The sequence below is a fragment of the Danio rerio genome, chromosome 1 (assembly GCF_052040795.2).
Source record: "Danio rerio strain M-AB ecotype USA chromosome 1, GRCz13ab, whole genome shotgun sequence".
NCBI lineage: Eukaryota > Metazoa > Chordata > Actinopteri > Cypriniformes > Danionidae > Danio > Danio rerio.
The window spans coordinates 41,127,412-41,147,500 of NC_141021.1; the positions used below are offsets into that span (position 1 = coordinate 41,127,412).

At 34.0% G+C, this 20,089-nt stretch overlaps 4 protein-coding genes across 15 annotated transcripts in view; 3 read left to right on the forward strand and 1 right to left on the reverse strand.

The window, feature by feature from the left end:
- Positions 1 to 1,379, forward strand: part of wdr17 (WD repeat domain 17) — a 47,358-nt gene extending 45,979 nt beyond the window's left edge. For all 10 annotated transcript variants that reach the window (XM_087236038.1, XM_087236033.1, XM_087236041.1 and 7 more), the window contains one exon: positions 532 to 1,379. The gene's annotated coding sequence lies outside the window, so the exon portion shown is untranslated. The remainder of the gene's footprint in view (positions 1 to 531) is intronic.
- Positions 1,006 to 12,816, reverse strand: asb5b (ankyrin repeat and SOCS box containing 5b). 3 transcript variants are annotated; one of them, XM_087235645.1, is made up of 8 exons: positions 11,440 to 11,578; positions 9,650 to 9,704; positions 6,148 to 6,227; positions 5,890 to 5,997; positions 4,695 to 4,845; positions 4,292 to 4,426; positions 3,266 to 3,457; positions 1,006 to 1,640 (listed from the first exon to the last, which is right to left on the reverse strand). In XM_087235645.1, the coding sequence occupies exons 2-8, from the start codon at positions 9,699 to 9,701 to the stop codon at positions 1,513 to 1,515; spliced, it is 846 nt and encodes a 281-aa protein (XP_087091771.1). In that variant the 5' UTR covers positions 9,702 to 9,704; positions 11,440 to 11,578; the 3' UTR covers positions 1,006 to 1,512.
- A 1,625-nt stretch (positions 12,817 to 14,441) lies between these two features.
- On the forward strand, positions 14,442 to 18,233 carry spcs3 (signal peptidase complex subunit 3). The gene is made up of 5 exons (NM_212948.1): positions 14,442 to 14,672; positions 15,103 to 15,176; positions 16,044 to 16,120; positions 16,261 to 16,376; positions 18,024 to 18,233. Exons 1-5 carry the CDS (start codon positions 14,530 to 14,532, stop codon positions 18,154 to 18,156), a joined length of 543 nt encoding a protein of 180 aa, NP_998113.1. The 5' UTR covers positions 14,442 to 14,529; the 3' UTR covers positions 18,157 to 18,233.
- A 1,078-nt stretch (positions 18,234 to 19,311) lies between these two features.
- Positions 19,312 to 20,089, forward strand: part of tenm3 (teneurin transmembrane protein 3) — a 971,756-nt gene continuing 970,978 nt past the window's right edge. Inside the window, exon 1 of the mRNA XM_087235111.1 lies at positions 19,312 to 19,419. The gene's annotated coding sequence lies outside the window, so the exon portion shown is untranslated. The remainder of the gene's footprint in view (positions 19,420 to 20,089) is intronic.

Genomic DNA, 20,089 nt, shown 5'->3' on the forward strand with positions numbered 1-20,089 from the left:
TTTCTTAGAAGTGCATCACTGCCTTGATTATTATTCATATAATTGATTCACAAATCAAAATGTTTGAAACAAATCTTAAGACATACACTGACAAAAGTGTTTGTAACCCATCCAAGTTTTAGGAACAACAAATAATAACTTGCCTTCTAGTTGATCGTTTGGTATCAGAAGTGGCTTACACAAAAGGCAAAGGCCTCTAGATCATGCTTATTTAACCAAAATAAAATATGATCAGGCCTTTATTCTTATCTATTTTTGTCTATCACTCAACATAAATAATTTACAGTATAGACTATAAAGTAATGGTGAAGTGTAAAAAGAATTAATATTGGGTATGACTCCCATCCCATTTGTCATCTGCAATGACAAAGAAAGCGTTCTTGCAGGACTACCAGAGTTCATCAAGATTCTTTGGATTCATCCTCAATGTCTCCGCCTTCATCTTACCCCACATATGCTTAATAATGTTCATGTCTGATGACTGAGCTGAGCTGGCCAATCCTGAAGCACCTTAACCTTCTTTGCTTACAGGAACTTTAATGTGGAGGCTGAAGTATGAGGATCGCCATACTGCTGAAGAATTTGCCCTCTCCTGTGGTTTGTAATGTAACAGGCAGAACAAATGTCTTGATTCCTCAGGCTGTTGATGTTGCCATCCACTCTGCAGATCTGTTGCATGCCCCCATAATGAATGTAACCCCAAACCATTATTTTTTTCTTCACCAAACTTGACTGATTTCTGTGAGAACCTTGGGTCCATGCAGGTTCCAGTAAGTCTTCTGCAATATTTATGATGATTTGGAAGCAGTTCGACAGATGATTCATGGGAAAAAATCTACCTTCTGCCTCTTTTCCAAATGATCAACTAGAAGTTAAGTTATTATTTGTTGCTCTTACAACTGTGATTGATGACAAGACTTTTGTCAGGACGTTTATATGCTGTTGTGTTTGTTAAATACATTTACATTATGAACTGCTTTGAAAAAAGAAAGACCAGTCAGACCATCAAAGTATGCATATCTTTATTTGTGTGTAAGTTTATCATGCTTTGTTTGGCAACAAAATGTTTAGCAAAAGTACTACATTAGATTGAATTGTCCCCTTTTAAAACAGTTCAGATTGCAGCTTTTGAAAATGTGGAAAAACTGAAAGCGTTAGCTTGGTAAAAAATAGCAAATTCACTATATTTTCTTTGACTTCAGTAATTTCTGACATGATAAATTTGCATCACGTTAGGCATGCAATTTATATTGATACAAACATAAGGATGGACATGTCACAAGTGACTAATTTACAATAAATTTGTAAATGAAGATTCTTACAAAATATAACTGATGTACATTAGTTGCGCACAAAATATATTAGATTCTTTTAATGAATGAATTGCAGCCGTGATGGTGTTGTCTGTGCGTTGGTGGTCACAAACAAGAACAGGTGACCTTTGTGTATATTAATGCACTTAAAATAAGAAAATAAAAGTGTGGATGGGGCTTTATGAGGGAGGTGGAGAGGTTATCTGTATTGAAGGAAGCTCTTGAGCAGAGTAGGCAGTTTGAGGTGAGGAATCAAGTGCAGTCTGGATCGGCCCATGTAGTTTCGGATACTCAGTCTACACAGCTGACATAGAGACTGCGGCGTGGCTATAAAAAAAAAAAAAAGTGAAGTTAACAACATTCCATTTTAATACAAAAATAATAATAATTTTATATATATATATATATATATATATATATATATATATATATATATATATATCAAAGTCAAAGTTAAAGTCAGCTTTATTGTCAATTCAGCCACATGTACAAGACATACAGAGAATCGAAATTGCGTTACTCTCAGACCCAAGGTGCTTAACATTAATATAAAATATATATATATAAAAAATAGTAGAGTTTAAGAAAAAAAGAAAATTTAGAAAATTTAGAAAATTATATATATATATAATAACTCTATAAAAATATATCGATGTTCTAACCCTATCATGTTTTAACTATCCCAGTAATATTTCAAATTAGTTTCATTTCAATATTTCAAAACACTTTCAATTAAAAAAAAATTCCTTATCAATAAAATTAAGGCCTTAATGTTCAATGAACCTATTATTGCAGAACTTCTTTTTAGTAGGTTTATTAAAAAGTTTAGAGTAAATTTTTAGTAGAAGTAAATTTTATTATTTTTACATTAACTATGAACAGAATATACAACTCTGACTGACTGAATTGAACGTGATTAAGTTTTTGTAAGACAATCTTTTACACAAAGCTAAAATAATCAGACTTTTTTTGCATTCAAAATTCACACAGATCTCAGTTTCAACTTAAGGATTGAACGGACATGGTCCTTCAAAACCACATTAGGTGCTTTTGTCACAAGGCACTTTGCATTGTATACACTAGGAAGTAAAAGTTGGACTGCGAGTTAAATTCAGCTAATACAACTATATAGAGAATGAAAAAAAACACAAAGGTGCAGGTAAATACTACTAACATTGGTTTTCTATTTGGCTATGCTTTGTATTTTGATTGATTTACATCGCCCAGTCAAAGCACACTTAGGTCACGTGAGTTCTTATAGACCCTTTTTTACATTTCCGGGTTTCTCAGCAGAAGAAGTCATCATAGTTGGGTAAACCTAGAGTGCAGTGAATGGAAGAGTACAACAAATCATTTTTTACAATCCTGTTGGCTGAAGCAATAAAAGAAAAATGCCACAATGGTGTTAGCAAGACTTTCAGAAAAAGGAAAAAAATAAAGTGTGAGACTGATGACGGCAGCCAGAGGAGAGAATAACATCAAATTTAATCTCAGCCCCATAGACGCTGCATTAAGAAACAGCTTGCATAAGCAGTAGTTTGTTTTTTTGTAATTTGATGCCAAGAGGATATAATACATACATAAATGCATATAAATGTTCATACGATTTTTTAAAAATTGTAATAATACAAACATTCAAGGATTTAAGATTTTGATGACGGTTAAACGTATCATAGTGTATCTTGTGAAAAGGGTCCATTGTCTTAGACCTTACTCTTATATAGGAGCTATTTTAGTTTCACCAAAAGGAGTTAAAATATACAGCTAAAATAATTCCCAGCTCCTGTGGTGTGTAAACACCCAAAAGTAAGTACTTCCACCAATAGTTCTAAGAACTATGAAATCATATGTAATCGATTCTCCAGTCTGGAAGCCTCTTGGGTTGCCAAAAATAACAAAATAATAAGTAGAACAATAATAAAAAGCTGTCAAATCCGACAGAGCAGCCTCACCCTCATAAAGAAGTAGTACAGCCTCTGCCGTACTGCTGGGTGGCGCTGTTTCCACTGGCTTTTGTAACTCTACGTTGCGAGCATTAATGCTAGCACCAAACTCCAGTAGCACCTTGATGATTTCTGGACTGTCTTTTTGTGCTGCTGCATGAAGTGGAGTGTCCAGAAAACGTCCCTTCTGCACATTGGCTCCTAAGAAAAACAGGTAAAATCATCAAGACCAGATCAAAAGGTGAGATACACCCCCAAAATACATATTTTATTGCATTGTTTGAATAGTAAAAGTGTGCACAGAGACACTAAGAGTCTTATGCTGCCTTCACGTAATTGTACATTTCCTACTTTATATTTCTGAAGTCAAAATGATGTGTTTGTAGCATGTTTTATTTTAGAAATCACTGACATGCACTAGCAGTACAACACCAAAGCTGTCATAATCGCATCCAAGTCAAAAATCTGAGGTTGGCTGCAGACTGTGACAAAAAGTCTATAGCGGCTTGTCTGTTGTCAACCATAACCATCTTATATTGTATACTTATACTAAGCCATCTAGGTAGGGAACTTGTCAGTTAAATAAATGTTTTTTTGGTGTGTATAAAACATAAAATCTGCACCAAGTGGATATTTACAACCACATACAGTATATTTAAGTTTTAACCAACAACAAGGTCTTAATAGCAATCAGCTTCCTCGCCACATTTTTTTAAGTTAATGATAGGGTGGAATTTGAAGCTTTCTAGTTGCAAGCATGACTTTTGCATGTTTATGCTTTAGATTAAAACAAACTCTTGTGTGATAGCTCTGTTATTTTCAATTCGCTTGAATAAATATGAATTCTGCCATCCGAACCCTGTTGTGCACCAAATAAGTAAACCATAACTACTGTAAAAGCATAGTTTTCTTTCTGACCCAAGAGAATGTGCTACAAGTGTGGTTAAACTTTTAGAAGCCAGCCAAATTCTGACTAGAAAAACTACTGCTTATGATCATTTCTGTTACATGTGAAGGTAGCATTAATCCATTCACCTCCATCCAGAAGTTTCTGTGCACACTGGAGCTGCTGGGAAGCACAGGCGATGTAGAGAGGTGTTCCTAGATGAGGGATGTCGAAATCTACATCTGCTCCCCATGAGATGAGAGAATCTATACATGCCGCCCTGCCTGAAACAACAAACACATCTGTGTTTATCATTTACTCTTCTGTTTACTTTAAAGTTGTATAATTTTGTGACATTTGCAAAGCAAAAAGTGTTCATTGTCAATAGTAAGTTCACACAGAACTGCACAAACTGCATTATATGGTCAGCGAGGTGAAATCTGTGAAAACTATTGTTTTTAAAAAATCTGACCAAACTTGAAATTATTTACATTCAAATCGCTGTTTTTTTTTGGGTGGGGGGTGGGGGGGGTGATACATTAGTTACAGTACCTTTGCTAGATGCCTCATGAATTGGCGAAGGTTGGCACACTTCCCCCTGTGGTTTTGCTCCATGCTCCAGCAGTACTTCTGCGCAGGTGACACTTCCTGCTGAGCAGGCATTAAACAGCGGTGTCACACCATCAATGGTCGTGGCATTTACCTGACACACAAAAAAACATGCTAACAGCACTCCACAGAAACTGAGAGGGGTCTGAATGCAGATCTGGCGCAGTTACAATCTGAGCTGCATGCAATGCTATTAATGCACACACCTGACCCCACCCTTAACCCTACCCCTCACAGTGACGTCAATAGTTTCATTCATGGCATTGTGTCTGACATTGCAAGTTTGAGATATGCCTTCTCCAAGTCTGCATCAAGATACTATTGCAGATACTACTACTCAGATCACATACTTTGATTTATAGTATGTGTGTGTGTATACAGTAAAATTAGAAAGATACAGAAGTATGTTTACTTGACAAACAATATATATATAAAAAAAAAAATATATATATATATATATATATATATATATATATATATATATATATATATATATATATATATATATACACACACATATACAAAGTCAAGCCCAAAATTATTCATACCCCTGGCAAATTTGCCACTTTATTCAAGGTTTTTAAATAAATGATACAGAATTCTCCCAAATGATAATAAGACTATGTACAAGAAGCATCACTGTTATTTATACCCTTCTCAATAATCAATAGACAAGCCTTTACTGGCTATTACAGCGATCTAGTGCTTCCAATAATTGCTGATTGATTTTTTGCTTGCCCCGACTGGTATTTTTGCCTAATTTGTCTTTAGTGATGAGCTCTTCAGGTTGGAGGGTCTCCTCGTCATCAACCTGATCTTTAGCATCTTCCATAAATTCTCAATTGGATTTAAGTCGGAACTCTGGTTGGGCCACTGCTAACTGTTTCTTCACCACATTTGCTTTATGCTTTGGGTTGTTGTCATGCTGAAATGTCCAATGGTGCCCAAGGCCAAGTTTCTCTGCAGACTGCCTGATGTGTTTATATAATGCTTGATTTTTATAGTACTTAGAATATTTATACTTTTATATTATATTTTTAGTTGTTTTAATACTTTTCATTTAATTTACAAAAATTACTTTTCTGTTTTGAATTGTTCCCAATCACCTTTAATGTGCTGTTTAACAACTGTAACTCACATTGGCACCAGCCTCTATGAGTGCCCTGGCACAGGCTACATGATCTCCCAGACAAGCTTCATGTAGTGGAGTCACATGATCAATGGTGACAATATTTGCACTGTAACCCTGGTAATATAAAGAAAAACGTTTACAAAACATACAGCATAGTATTATCTTAATTGTTTTTATTTTTTATTTTAACATATTATTTTAACAGTTTAAACAAACTGCAAGTTTGTTAAATATGTGTGTGTATGTGTGTCTACATTTGTAAACCTGTGAGAGAAGAGTCTTAAGTGCCAGAAGTCGACCTTGACATGCAGCTTCATGGAGTGGAGAACGATCTGCCCAAGATCCTGTGAGATAGAAATAAACATGAATTCCTATTCATACATATTTATTACTCTTCTGATTAAATAAACGGATAGATAAATGGCATTTTATCTCAGAAAGCAAAATAACCCTCAAAAAAACCTGAATCTATATCAAAAGTTACATTTACATAACTTACGGCAATCAGCCTTTTCTGCATTTAAAAGCTAACAAATAGCACTACCATGTAGTTCAAGTGCTTTAAATACACCCACTCAGCCACAATCAGTCTGGATATAATTTCCAGTAGACTAAAGTGAGAGTGGTGCAAGTACAGGTGATTTTGACACTGCCCATTGACAGCTGTTGAGAAAAGAGCCTTTAAGTGGAACTGCTGAAAATTGCAAAGCATTTTCAAATATCCACGAGAGCATATCGGCCCCCGTCATACAACAAAGGTCGATTCATTTTAACTGCTGGACCATTAAAACAGATTTCCCTGTGCTGCAATACAAAACAGATGTTACTACCCATTATAAACAATCACATTTGGACTTTAATTTTCTCCATATATATAAGAATGAAAGCAATAACATCTGTTTTGTTTTATTAACAGACTAGAAAACTAGATTACATTTTACATTCTCTCTTATCTCAATGCAATGTATTCAAGTTGATGTAATTTTATTTGTTTTCCCTATTTGCATGATTTCTAGTTGAAATTTGTCCATGAATTTACACATGTATAGAGAATAGAAATTGTTTGACCAACCTGATCTGGTTATTTAGGGGCATTCTGCTCTCCACTCATCCCCATACACATAAACGAGTTTTAAAAGTGGACATGGCTGCAGCTAAAATGTTTACACTTTTTAAATAGAAATCTTCAACCCCCTTGCTTTAAATAGACTTGGATTTTTATATTATTTAAATAATTGAGTATATTTTAGTGAGTCCTGCTCACCGAAATATTGAGTCATTCTACATAACTTAAAATTAGTGCATCTTGTTACCTCCAATGTACACAATTGTTACCATCAGGTCATCAATATTGTGTTCCCAGATGTGTAAGAAATAGGACATAAGTATAATTTATACCTCTAGCAATTAAGTTTTTAAATTCCTCCTCTCTCGGTAGCAGTTGAAGGCCAGTATGCCAGTATACTGGATATTTATTTAGTCGAGTCGAGGTTCATTGGTACTTCAGGTTTTTAAACTAACAATTATCTTATGATTTTATTTTTTTTGTATATTTTAGCTGTGTATATATGTAAATAAATGACCCCCTTCCCCTAGACCAGGGTTTTTCAAAGTCTAAGACAGTGGGCCTCCCTCTTGACACAACTTATCCATTGGCGCCCCCCTCCTCCCAAACACGCACGCACGCACACGCACGCACACACACACACACACACATATATATATATATATATATATATATATATATATATATATATATATATATATATATATATATATATATATATATATATATATAAGACACAGACAGATGTCAGACTATTAACTCACTTTTATCATCATTTGCATGAAAGTGCAATTATTTACAGAGTAATAACAAGTATTTTAATATGACGTTTTTAAAACTAGGATGATGGTTCAATATGAATAGAACAGATCCAAGAACTGTCCATCCCAGTCAAAACAGTCAAAGTTTAGCGGGTCTCATGCTGTCATTAGCCAAAATATCCTGACAAACCACACATAAAAGTCGTGGTTCATCAGCTGGTCCTGTCCACGTAAATCCTAAACTCAAATACTGATCATCATATCGTCGTCTTTTGGGTTTAAGCCCTGAACTTGAAGGCTTTGAATCGGGGGATCTCAGAAACCGATCTATTGTATTAGCAGGCATATACCTGTATTGGCGGGCTTGCCAAACAGAAGCGAATTCACAGCTATGGCCTTCTGGGTAAAAAAGGTTTTCTTATTTTCGAAGTATTATTTTTTTTTAGCTTTGTTTAATTGAAACGTTTAAATATAATAAAAATACATATAATAATTAAACTTAATAATTATATTTTTATTATATAATATTTTTTCCCGCTCCTCCCCTGACATGCTCTAGCGCCCCCCAGGGGAGGCGCACCTCACACTTTGAAAACCCCTGCCCTAGACTACAGCAAATAGTCCGGACTGCTGAACATATCACTGGCACTACACTTCCTACACTTCAAGAACTGTACTCTTCCAGAGTGAGTAAAAGGGCTCGCAAAATCACTCTGGACACCTCGCATCCAGCACACTACCCGTTCGAACTGTTACCGTCTGGTCGGAGCTTCAGAGCACCAAGCACAAAAACAGCCAGAGACAGGAAAAGTTTCTTTCCTCAGGCCATCTACCTTATGAACAGTTAAATATTCCCCAACTGTGCAATAAATATGTGCAATACTTTCTTATACGCACTTGTACAAAGCACCTTATATCAATATACAAAGCAATTCTTTCTCCATTCGCATTTGTACACAGCACCGTATAACCTGCATATTTATAACAAATCTGTACATGCAATTAGTCAAAAAAATCTGGATGTTGAATTGTGTCTCTGTTTAATGTTTATTGTATTTCTTTTTTCTTTTTTTTTGTCAGTTGTGACTTTATGTACACTGGAAGCTTCTTTAGTCAAAACAAATTTCTTGTGTGTGTGAAGCACACTTGGCAATAAAACTGATTCTAATTCTAATCACATACTGATATATTAGTTAAAAACAAAGATTAAAGAAACTCATTCTTCTCACATTATTTTGTTTAATATTTTATAATTTCATTCTATTTTATTTATATAATATTTTATATAATAATTCAACTGTACTGCTTTTTACTGACTTTTTGGTCAATTAAGGATGATACTTAAAGAATAACTACTGCAAATGATACATAGTTTCTCACTATGAATGCTACTACTACTACTACTAATAATAATAATAATAATTAATAATAATAAATATTGTTTGTTTTTGTCATTTTAAGTAAAGATCTTTTTTAACATACATTTTAATAAATCACAGAAAGAAGTATCACACTAAAAAAATGTCTTTCGTTCCTCTTGTTTAATATATGCTCTTTTGTTAATAAAATTTCAATTCAGACATATTCATAAAGCACATCTTAGAACAAAAATAACAATCACAATACAGTGATATCCCTTAGCAATATCTTACATGCTCCACGGATCCATTTAGAAAATTTCTCAATTGAACAACTGCATTAAACATATCCAAAGAATTAACGACATAACTACCAACAACAACAGCCTTCAAGTTCTGTTTAGCACCAAAGTCACAGAGCAATGTAGAGCACAGAGCAGTTGTGCGGGTATCTTCATTACTACCAGCACAACTAAAGATAAGTATCTGTTTAGAATGTATATATTTAGCCTGGGTTCAATCTAGCCACGACAACTGTCCTCTGCCATTCCTGTCATAGAACTAGAGGTTCCTTTACGTACCCAAATCTCCATCGCCCCACGGCACATCAAGCCATTCATACACATACGCCATATCCTGTAAACGAAAGCACGGCTGTCATCTTAGGACACACAAATAAAGCAGCCGTCTTCTCTTTTTAGCTCAGCTGAGCGAGGAAGATGTTTTACCACAACTGAGAATCCAGACTGACGTGGAGCTTTAGGTCACAGCTGCACAGCTCCACTACTAGAGGCTTTATTTTATGATCTGATTTGTGTTTTCTTGAGAATATATTATGTATGTGAGAATAAATACACATAATACATTATGTGGATTATAAGTACTTTAATTTATGGTGACAATGTATATCAGAGCTCCTCTTTTGCTGATCAATGGTTGTAGCCTGATGGGAATTTCTCCCAGTGAATGCCGGTTGCTTAACACCTAGTAGGCTTCATAAAGAGACTCTGGGAGATTCATGAATATTTCAGATCCTGTGTTCATGTGGCTACAGCTGGGCTCCAAGCACACTAGGGCCACTTGTAACTTTACTGCTTTTTTAGGCTCACAGAGACAGGCAGCCTTTTTAACCATTCATGGTGCTTTACAATGATATAAAAGAAACTTAATAAATACACATAAAAGCCATGTTTAGTAATGCAGGATTTTAAACTTACATTAGCTTACACTGTTTACTATGCTGTTAGTTCATGTTAAGAGGGTTCAAATGTCACTATCTAGAAATGACTAAACTTAGCTACATGCAGCAATAAAATCAGTCACATTTTTACAGACATTTTAACAACTTTAACAACTACTAGCCCAAGTACACAACATAATAAACATGCACTGAAATTGCCCATGGCTTTATTGGAGATTTTAAAAAGGCTTAAGCATAGATAACCCCAAATTAATCAGGATTTTGCTATACTAATTATGTTTTAACCACTGTATTTAAACTGAGGTTAAAGTATATGCTATTATTTATTTCTATTTACTAACATGATAAACTGTACATGTTGCTAAAACGTGTATGCATTTTATGAGCAAGCAGAAACAATAATACAATTACATAAAAATGTATTTTTTGCTTGTAAATGACAATTTGATAACTTTATCATTTTATAGCATTGTTAACAAGATTATTGCTTGCTTACTGTGCTGCATGTAGTCTGCAAATACTGAAGCTAGCCAGCTTTAGAGTTGTGGGAAATGTGATTAACCAAGCTTTGGAACAAAATGTTCCACCACTGAAAATGATAAAGATGTGCTCAATCTTTATATATATATATATATATATATATATATATATATATATATATATATATATATATATATATATATATATATATATATATATAAATAAAACCTTTAGCACGTTTAACCTTTAACACGATTACTCACAAAATCATAGCAAATTCATATAATTTTGTTGCATTCAGAATGATGTTTGTTGGTGTGAATAAGGCTGTTATTATCTATTATTTTCTATTTTATTCATTTTAATGCATTCAATAACATATATCAAAGCCATTTTAATGATGACTAATTATTACACATTACCAACAATGAAAAATTAATGATATAATTTCCTAAATTACATATTATACTATTATAATAAATTATCAATAATAATAATAATAATAATAATAATTATTATTATTATTATTATTATTATTATTATTATTATTATTATTATTATTATTATTATCTACACTACCATTTAGATATAGGCTAACTGTCCGCCAGTATAAATGCACTGCTGCAAGATGAGAGCAGCGAGGAGCAATTTGTATAAAGGCACATTTATTTACACGTGTCGATAACTCACCTTGACTAATCAAAACACCCCAGCGCGATTTCTTTTTCGCAGAAAACTCGTCGACGTCCTCTCGCTTTCTTTTTCTGGCAGTATTATCAGAGTGCTCGGGCTCTCTGCACGGAACTTCAGGCATGTTTGCATCAGCACTGTCCTCTTTACACGGGCTACAGCGAGTATGACCAGCGCCTTTCTCTGATTGGCTGCTCGGCTTGTTGTTGTTTTACTAGAGCCGTGTGACTACTGCAAGATTTACCATATGAATATTTATTAGGTCATGCTGACGTCGCTTGGTATCTTTTCTGCAGCGTGCCGTGCATTCGCCTAAGGTCATTAATATTCATAAGCTGAACCTTTTCCACGCCTACTGAGATCGCGTCACGTTACGTAATCCATATTAATGAAGTAAATCTTAGTAGCATGTCAGTTGCCTGCTTATTAGCCTACTATTTATATCTCAGGTTAAGATTAGAACGGTGCCATTATTATTCCGAAGCAAGTTGCTAGTAGTAGCCTATGCGTGGATTTTCCCCTACACATTTATAACATAAAGAGGTTCTAAAATTCGTGGTTATTTATTTATTGTGTGCTTGTTATTGTATTAATGCACACTCACTGTATGTGTCAGTCGGCTATTCCTGTTACATAATTTTCAGTACACATCTTGTGTCATGCAAACAAATCCTTTAATTTCAGATGGTGTAACTTTAATATTATGTTACTTGCATGTTATTCAGGTCTATATTTTACATAACACAAAAATAGAGGAATAAAGTAGCACAAAATCTACAAAATATCATTTGAAGCATACAAGCTTTTAAAAGACTACAGTCAAATTATTAATGAATAACTGTGAAAAATATTAATAAATATTTTAATGCACCAGTCATTTTTGTTAAGTGACACTAAAAATATAATTTTCAAGGTTTTATGTATCATAATTCTATCCAGAGTCTACTGAGCCATAAAATTTGTATATAAATTGTTGTAATTTTCCCTATTAGATATCAACAATCTAATTTTAGGTTACAAACTGGGCCATGCAACAGACACTTTCTCTTTTACTCCCTGTAAAACAAGTAAAATATTTACCAGTGAAATTTATATACAGACACAACAAAACAGACTCCAAAATAAATAGCCACAATGTGTGCCTACTTACTGTGCCCTTGGCCAAAATCATAGAACTCAGCTGCGATCCGTGCTGCTTCCTTACGATTTCCTTTAACCACGTAGAAGTGAGTAAGTATGTTCAAGCTAATCTTGACAAAAAGTTTAAAGCAAAAAAGTACGAAAATTGATAAGTAGACGTTGGTATTAGAGCCGAAAGGCCGCTCCTCTAAAATCTCAGTCATTGCTGCTGCTCAGTGACTGTGAATGTTTTGGAATGAGATCCAGGGATGTGTTTATGGGGATCATATGCCAGGCCGGCCCAGTTATTCCCCAAAGCAGCTGAGCCCAGAGTAGGGATGAGATAAGGCAGCTGTACTTTTAGCCAGTGGAAAATGGGCCACTTGACTGAGGCATAACAATAGGTGTTGTCATTCGCTGAGGTGTTTGTGAAAGCTTTGCATTCCAATGAACTATTTGTATTTACAATACATTGTTGATACTACAATATATAACAGAAGAGTTACTAAAGTATGGGGATGGTTATTAGCGGATGTAAATTTTGACAGTAGATAGTTTGCTTGTAAGTTATGTTTGTGGAAATGACTCTCCTGAGACAATACAATAGATTTATTGTTATTTGTTCAAATAATCATTTTAGCACAACATTACATTATATATACATTATTATATGTAATACAACATATATAACAAAAAAAGATTCAAGCATTTGTGAAAAATACCTTTTAAACTTTAGCTTTTTTCAGTTAAGAGATTGATATTGCTCTTTTTTTTTCTGAAAGATTCAATTGCATTTTGGTTGGGGAGGATTTTTTATTTTTTATTTATTTATTTTTTTTCATTTCTTAAAAGTTTTTTCCTCCAAGAAGCTAAAGCCTACAATACACTAACAGAGTCAATACATAGCAAAAATTTATATTTTAAATGACTTTTAGGTTCATTCATGCTTTTTAATTTATTTTTTTATTATTTGTATATAATTTTATATAAAAATTATTATAATTTTTTTCAGGTGAAGTTGCTAAAGTCATGTTGATTGTTGTTATAAGCATAGTGATATAGTGCTATATGTTTTCCTTTTAAAGAACAGCATTGAATTATTGAACAGTTGCATACTTTGAACAATTAAAATGTATATGGTTACTGTTAACTAGTAAAACAATATTGGACAGTGTTAGTTTTATGTGATGTATTGGTATATGCTGATCATCTGATCAACATAAAACTCTCTTAGTATAAATTTAGAGAGTACATGTGTTCATTTTCATTTGAATAACTCTAAAAGGTTAGAGAAATACATTTAAAGCTATATTTTTACATACACAAAAGCTCAATTTGCTGATTTATATTTATGAGGAAAGGGGGGTTGCTAGGGATGTCTGAAAAGTTTATTTACTTTAATTTATTAAACATTTAAACAGCAAAACAGGCATTCTCATCTTCCATTGTTAAACATAGTTAACATATTCAAACAGCAACAAAATTGTATATAAAAATAGGCTACAAATAAATAAAATTATGAATAATATCATAACACAATTGAAATTACATTTAGGAGGTAAATCTATATATGCTGACATGTTTAAAGAACTTTAATGTACTTTTTATGGATGGAAATACAAATCTGAAGTAATTTTAAGTGCTGTGAAACACGAAGAAACTTGAACAAATCTACCTTTGTGTATACATTTTCACTGCAATCAATATATAATTGCACAAAAACTCAATTAATAAAAATAACAAAGTAAAATAAAAATAAAAATAGCTAAAATGTCAACAGTGGCAATGCCACTGCCTGACCTCTGGATGGCAATGTGTACTTACTATATTAAACAGGAAGTAGGTCTTTGCTTCCGAATCATCTTTTGACTTCCTCACTTCCTGCGTTAAACAGCCGCTCAGAGTGTTTCATTACAGTGTATTTACTATTCCTCTATTTTTTTATTAGTTCGCTCAAATCTAGACTGGATCATGAACACGGTTTTGTCGAGGGCGAACTCGCTCTTCGCCTTCTCTCTCAGTGTAATGGCGGCTCTCACATTCGGATGCTTTATCACGACAGCCTTCAAAGACAGAAGCGTACCGGTTGATATACACGTATCCAAAGTCATGATGTAAGTTATCCACACTGTTTCTCGCCAATGGTGCAAAGAATATATATTCCAGACGTGTTAAGATAATGACATTAATCTGGGTAAAAATCGTGCATATAAAAGCAGATGTTTTTGCAGCATATGGGACTTGTAACTTAGATGCTCATGAGCGGGTGCCCAATAGCGGTGCAGCACGTCACCGATGTACATTTTACAAATGTATAGATTCATGGTTTTAGTTTTGTCCAACAATTTGTTGAAACTCTAGGTGTATGTGGAAATGTAAAAGCGAGGGAAACTTAAAAAACTCACGTAAACGCTGCTTATTTTTGCTCGTCAGGTTGCAGTTTTGAATGTAACGTTAGTTTTATTTTTAACATCCGTTTCACTCATATTTAAGCAGATAGTCACTTATATCGTTTGTCATGTTTTTTTTTCTTCTCTTTTTCAGTAAAAATGTAGACGACTTCACGGGACCACGAGAAAGGAGTGACTTGGGCTTTGTGACATTTGATCTTTTTGCTAATATCCTTTTAACAGAAAAGAAACTTTAATGTTATTGTGGTAAAGTTGGTTTTATATTCACACTTTTGTTCATTGATAACAGTGACACGGTCCCTATATTGTTTACCCATCTACTTTGAATATTCGGTCAGAAATAGCATGCAGGTAACGTTATGACTGAAAAAAAAACAGCTTAAACCAGTCTAGGCTGGTTTTAGCTGGTTGACCAGGCTGGTTTTAGCAGGGTTTTGGCCACTTGGTCTTAGCTGGTCAGGCTAGGAGATGACCAGCTAAAACCAGCTTGACCAGCCTAGCCAGGATTGGACCCCAGCCAAAACCAGCTATGTCCAGCTTAAACCAGGCGGGTCAAGCTGGTTTTAGCTGGATTTAGCTGGTCATTTTCCAGCCAGACCAGCTAAAACCAGCCAACCAGCCTAGGCTGGTTTAAGCTAGATTTTTCAGCAGGGTGACTCGGTCCTGCAAAGTTTAGTTCCAACCCTAATCAGACACACCTGGGCTAGCTAATCAAGCTCTTACCAGATATGTTGAGGCAAGTTGGAGCTGAAATCTGCAAGACACCGACCCTCAAGGACTGAGTTTGGACACCCCTGAAGTATGACTTCAAAATAACATTAGCACTATTTAAATGACTGTGAACAATATTATACTCTTAGAGCCTTTAGCTGCTATTCCCTATTTATAATTTACAAAGAATACTTTTTTGAAAATAAATTTTTAAGTTGAAATGTGTGAATGTAAAACCAACTTTAGCTGCTGCTAGCTGCAGCATTTCTTGTACAATAACCTCTTATGTGTGTCGCTTTTATGACATGTTTTGCAGTACAGTTCAAAATATATGTGCATTATTTCTCTTAACGTCTGGATTACATCTACAGCCAATATTTGACTGGAATGTAAAGGAGCTCTTTCTTTATCTGACAGCTGAATATTCAACCAAAAGCAATGTAAGTTTTCACCTCTTCCTTTGTTCTCTCTAAAGACTCAATGGTCTTGGCACACATCAACCCTAAAATTTATTTGAGAAAAATCTTGTATGATTCAAAGCATTTTTGATGTAATTTGTTAAGTGTTTTTCACTTGTTAGACACTGAACCAGGTGGTGCTGTGGGACAAAATTGTCCTGAGAGGTGACAATACCAAACTAAACCTGAAGGATGTTAAATCAAAGTACTTCTTCTTCGATGATGGAAATGGTTTAAGGTTAGTATTCATATTCAAAGTGTTTCAGTTATGCAGTTTATTATTACTATTTTCACTGTTTGGTATTAATTCTTTGTTGTTTTTGACTCAAATTCAAACAATACAAGATATCACATTTATGTGTGTTTAGATTAAATGTAAGACAGTGGTTTCATATACATAGAAAATATAATAAACACAGGTGAAGTATTTATGTTAATGTTTTATTTAACAGTTAAGAAAATTAATGTTAAAATAATAGTGTGAAAAAAAGTGCCATCATTTATTTTAGCTGATATTTATTCTAACCTGTGGTTAAAGTATAGAATAGACTAATTGATCAATCCTTATTTTACTATATTTCAGAATGATTTAAAATTTCTCTAATAAATCTGTTTAAATTAAAAATGCAATTAATTAGTTTTAAAGGGCTTTTAATAAGTTATCAAATGTTCTAAACATGTGAAAAAAAAATGTTCAATTAAGGAAAAATACCAAGACTCTGTCAAGTAAAAATCAAGAAAATATTAATCTACAAGCAAAGGCACAAATGTATACAATATAGCAAAGATACTAAATAAATAAACCCCTTTTTCAATCATTTAACAACAGTTGTCAGGCATAATTATAATCAAATTTAACTTTGCACGTATCAATTCCATGTTTTTAATTTAAGTCAAACACATTTTTTCAACGCTTTTTCTGACAGGCAACACTTTTTCTCGGTTTACGTTTCAAACATTAAACAATTGAATACTTGTCAAGTTTGCCTCCTTGAGGTTTATTGTTTAAATAACAAAATCTTAAATGAGTTTAATAAAACCAAAGGATAGTGTGCACTTCTGGTCCCATGCTGTCAAAACCCGGTTAATAATGACGGCTTGAATGACTGGACGCACAGCACTGTTTTGACCACTTCTTTAGGTTTGTTCTAACTGTGTGTGTGTTTACTTCTCACTGCTGTGTTTGTGCATTTGAATGGGTAAAATACAAAGTACAGATTCAACTTTTATATGCGTCACTTTCTTCTTTTTTTTTAAATTTATTTTATTGGATTTTTTTGCCATTTATAAAGTATTTGGTAGACAATGTGTTTCCATCGCATGAAACATTAGCTGAACTCCACATGTTGTTATTTACTACAAAGCAGATTAGATGCATTGTTAGATTTGATATTAATCAAAATTGTTTTTGTTTTTTTTAATGTTTTTTTTTGTTTTTTTGTTTTTGTTTTTTTTAATAAGAACATTTGCATGTCTAATCCAAAGTATTAAGCGTCCCTAACTTGGCAATCTCTTATTGGATATTTTCTCTCGGGGAGCTGTGTACCTGTCTCAGCACATCGACATACATACAAGAAAACTGGAAAGTCGCATTTTACAATGCAGTTCAGTATTGTATTGAGTATTGTGGCATCTTTGGTGTCTTTAGTAAATCATGGTTAAATAAGTGTATGATAGACAAAACAATACAGGACACATTGGAAATCTAAACGAGACTAATTAAGACAACATTTTCATTTAACATGCATTTCACTTTAAGAATGTCATTGTCAATTATAAAAAAAATATATCTTTTATTATCAAAAAAAAAAGTAAAAAAAACAATTCCTTGAGTAAAATTTATAATTTACACAACCTCTAATACATCTGTTTACTGCAAATCCAGGGCGAATAAGAACATCACTCTGACTCTCTCCTGGAATGTGGTGCCAAATGCTGGAATCCTGCCATTGGTCATGGGATCAGGGCACAAAAGTCTCGCCTTCCCTGAAACATATGAAACAGCAAAGAGCTACTGAACTGTTCCAGCCCATCCGAAACCATGTTTGTAAATGTTGTGCTCTGTACGGATTTTAATAAAAGTTGACAAATTGTTTTAAGGAGTGACTTTTGTTTGTAAAGGCCAGAAAATAATTGCAACGTGCTGATAAAGTCAGGCTCCCTTGTGTGGTATAGTTACAGTTCAGATTCCCCTGCTCCAAAAATAATGCCTGAAAATAAAATGTCATCAGGGAAATAATTCTAGCTGTTTTTCAGAGGTACAGATGACTTGTTTTTTATTCATTAACTGGTTTGAACGGCTTAATATCAGTTTGTCATCATGAAAACCTAAGAACAAATTAAAGCTAGAATACATTGTTGATCTGATCCTCTGAGTTGATGAAACCGATAAAATAGTTTTTTGTTTGTTTAAGGCAGGAGTCACCAATTCTGGTCCTGGAGGGCTGGTGTCCCTGCAGGGTTTAGCTCCAACTTGCCTTAACACACCTGCCTGGATGTTTCAAGTATACCTAGTGAGTCCTTGATTAGCTTGTTCAGGTGTGTTTGATTAGGGTTGGAGCTAAAATCTGCAGGACACCGGCCCTCCAGGACCGAGTTTGGTGACCCCTTGTTTAAGGTATTCACGTGCCTATAGATTGAGCATGTGATGTGCATACACATGACGTTTCAGCTTCTAAAAATGTGAAAATAGAATGCTAGTGTAGTTCTACAGGGTGGGCCATTTATATGGATACACCTTAATAAACATATTGGGAATTTCAAAAGAAAAGCAATGGTGTGCTTGGTTTTAACGTAACTTTCTTTCATGAGTTATTTACAAGCCCCCTCACATATACTAATGTGCCACAAACAGGACGTTAATATCACCAACCATTCCCATTTTTATTAAGATGTATTCATATAAATGGTCCACCCTGTAGTTAAATTAAAATGAATTTATTTTAGTTCAGTTTACTCAGATCACTGTTATGCAAATATAAATGTTGAAGGCCAGTCCACTGAAGAGCAACTCCACAACGTGCATCTCAACCAGTCCTGACCTGTCAAGCCAGAGGCAGCAATGGACTTTACAGTCACGCAAACCTGGGATTGCCACAATCTTGGTGGGGCGGCGTCATGCAGATTTTGGCTCTAACCCTAATTAAATACACCCACCTGAACAAGCTAATCAAGGTCGTACTAGTTGAAACTTCTAGGGATGTGTGCTCTGGCAAGTTGGAGGTAACCTCTCTAGGACACCAGCCTTTCTGAATCAAGTTTGGTGACCCCCAATTTAAATAGTAAGTGCCTCTGTGTCAGAAGTTTTTATTTTTATTTTTTGGTGAATACATTAACAAATGACAACTGACGTAACATATATAATAAGATCAAGAAGATCAACAGTATTATTCAAAAACCCATTTCAATCAAAAGTTTGCAGTTCCAGGCACCAAAACATGCCATTTTCAAATAAATGAACAGCCAAGACTTGTGTGTGTGTGTTTATCTCAGTTGTTATTTAAAATATCATGGCTTAAAATGCCTTAAAACATGCAGAATTTAGTTCCTACTCTAATCAAATACACCTGAGCCAAATAATCGGGGTCTTTATAGGTTTATTTTAAATTACAGCCAGGTGTGTGGAAAGCATTGGTCAATTAGTACATTGTTTATTTTACTTGGAGATTAACCGCAGGTAATTTATTCAGGTTCATTGTATAGCCATAGATTATAAGACCATACAACATTCGATAAAACAGTCGGGAAGTAAAACATTTTGGGGGTGGGTGCGGAGTATTCTTATTTTTTTATTTTCAGTTCCCAGAGTCAGTCACCAGGTGGCAGCACTTGAACACATCAACAGGCCCTTTACGCTACTCTTGACACACTAATAAAACTGTAAAAAAAAAAAATATATATATATATATATATATATATATATATATATATATATATATATATATATATATA

Bases quoted from the DNA above. Each gene is read 5' to 3' on its own strand.
- asb5b (XM_087235644.1), bottom strand. From the start codon at position 11,563: ATGCCTGAAGTTCCGTGCAGAGAGCCCGAGCACTCTGATAATACTGCC. The intron at 4,846-5,889 runs GTGAGTTACAGT...TTTGTGTGTCAG, and splicing joins TCATAGAGGCTGGTGCCAAT to GTAAATGCCACGACCATTGA. The intron at 3,458-4,291 runs GTGAATGGATTA...TGTTTTTCTTAG, and splicing joins ACAGAAACTTCTGGATGGAG to GAGCCAATGTGCAGAAGGGA.
- spcs3 (NM_212948.1), top strand. From the start codon at position 14,530: ATGAACACGGTTTTGTCGAGGGCGAACTCGCTCTTCGCCTTCTCTCTC. The intron at 16,121-16,260 runs GTAAGTTTTCAC...TTCACTTGTTAG, and splicing joins AATATTCAACCAAAAGCAAT to ACACTGAACCAGGTGGTGCT. The intron at 16,377-18,023 runs GTTAGTATTCAT...CTGCAAATCCAG, and splicing joins GATGATGGAAATGGTTTAAG to GGCGAATAAGAACATCACTC.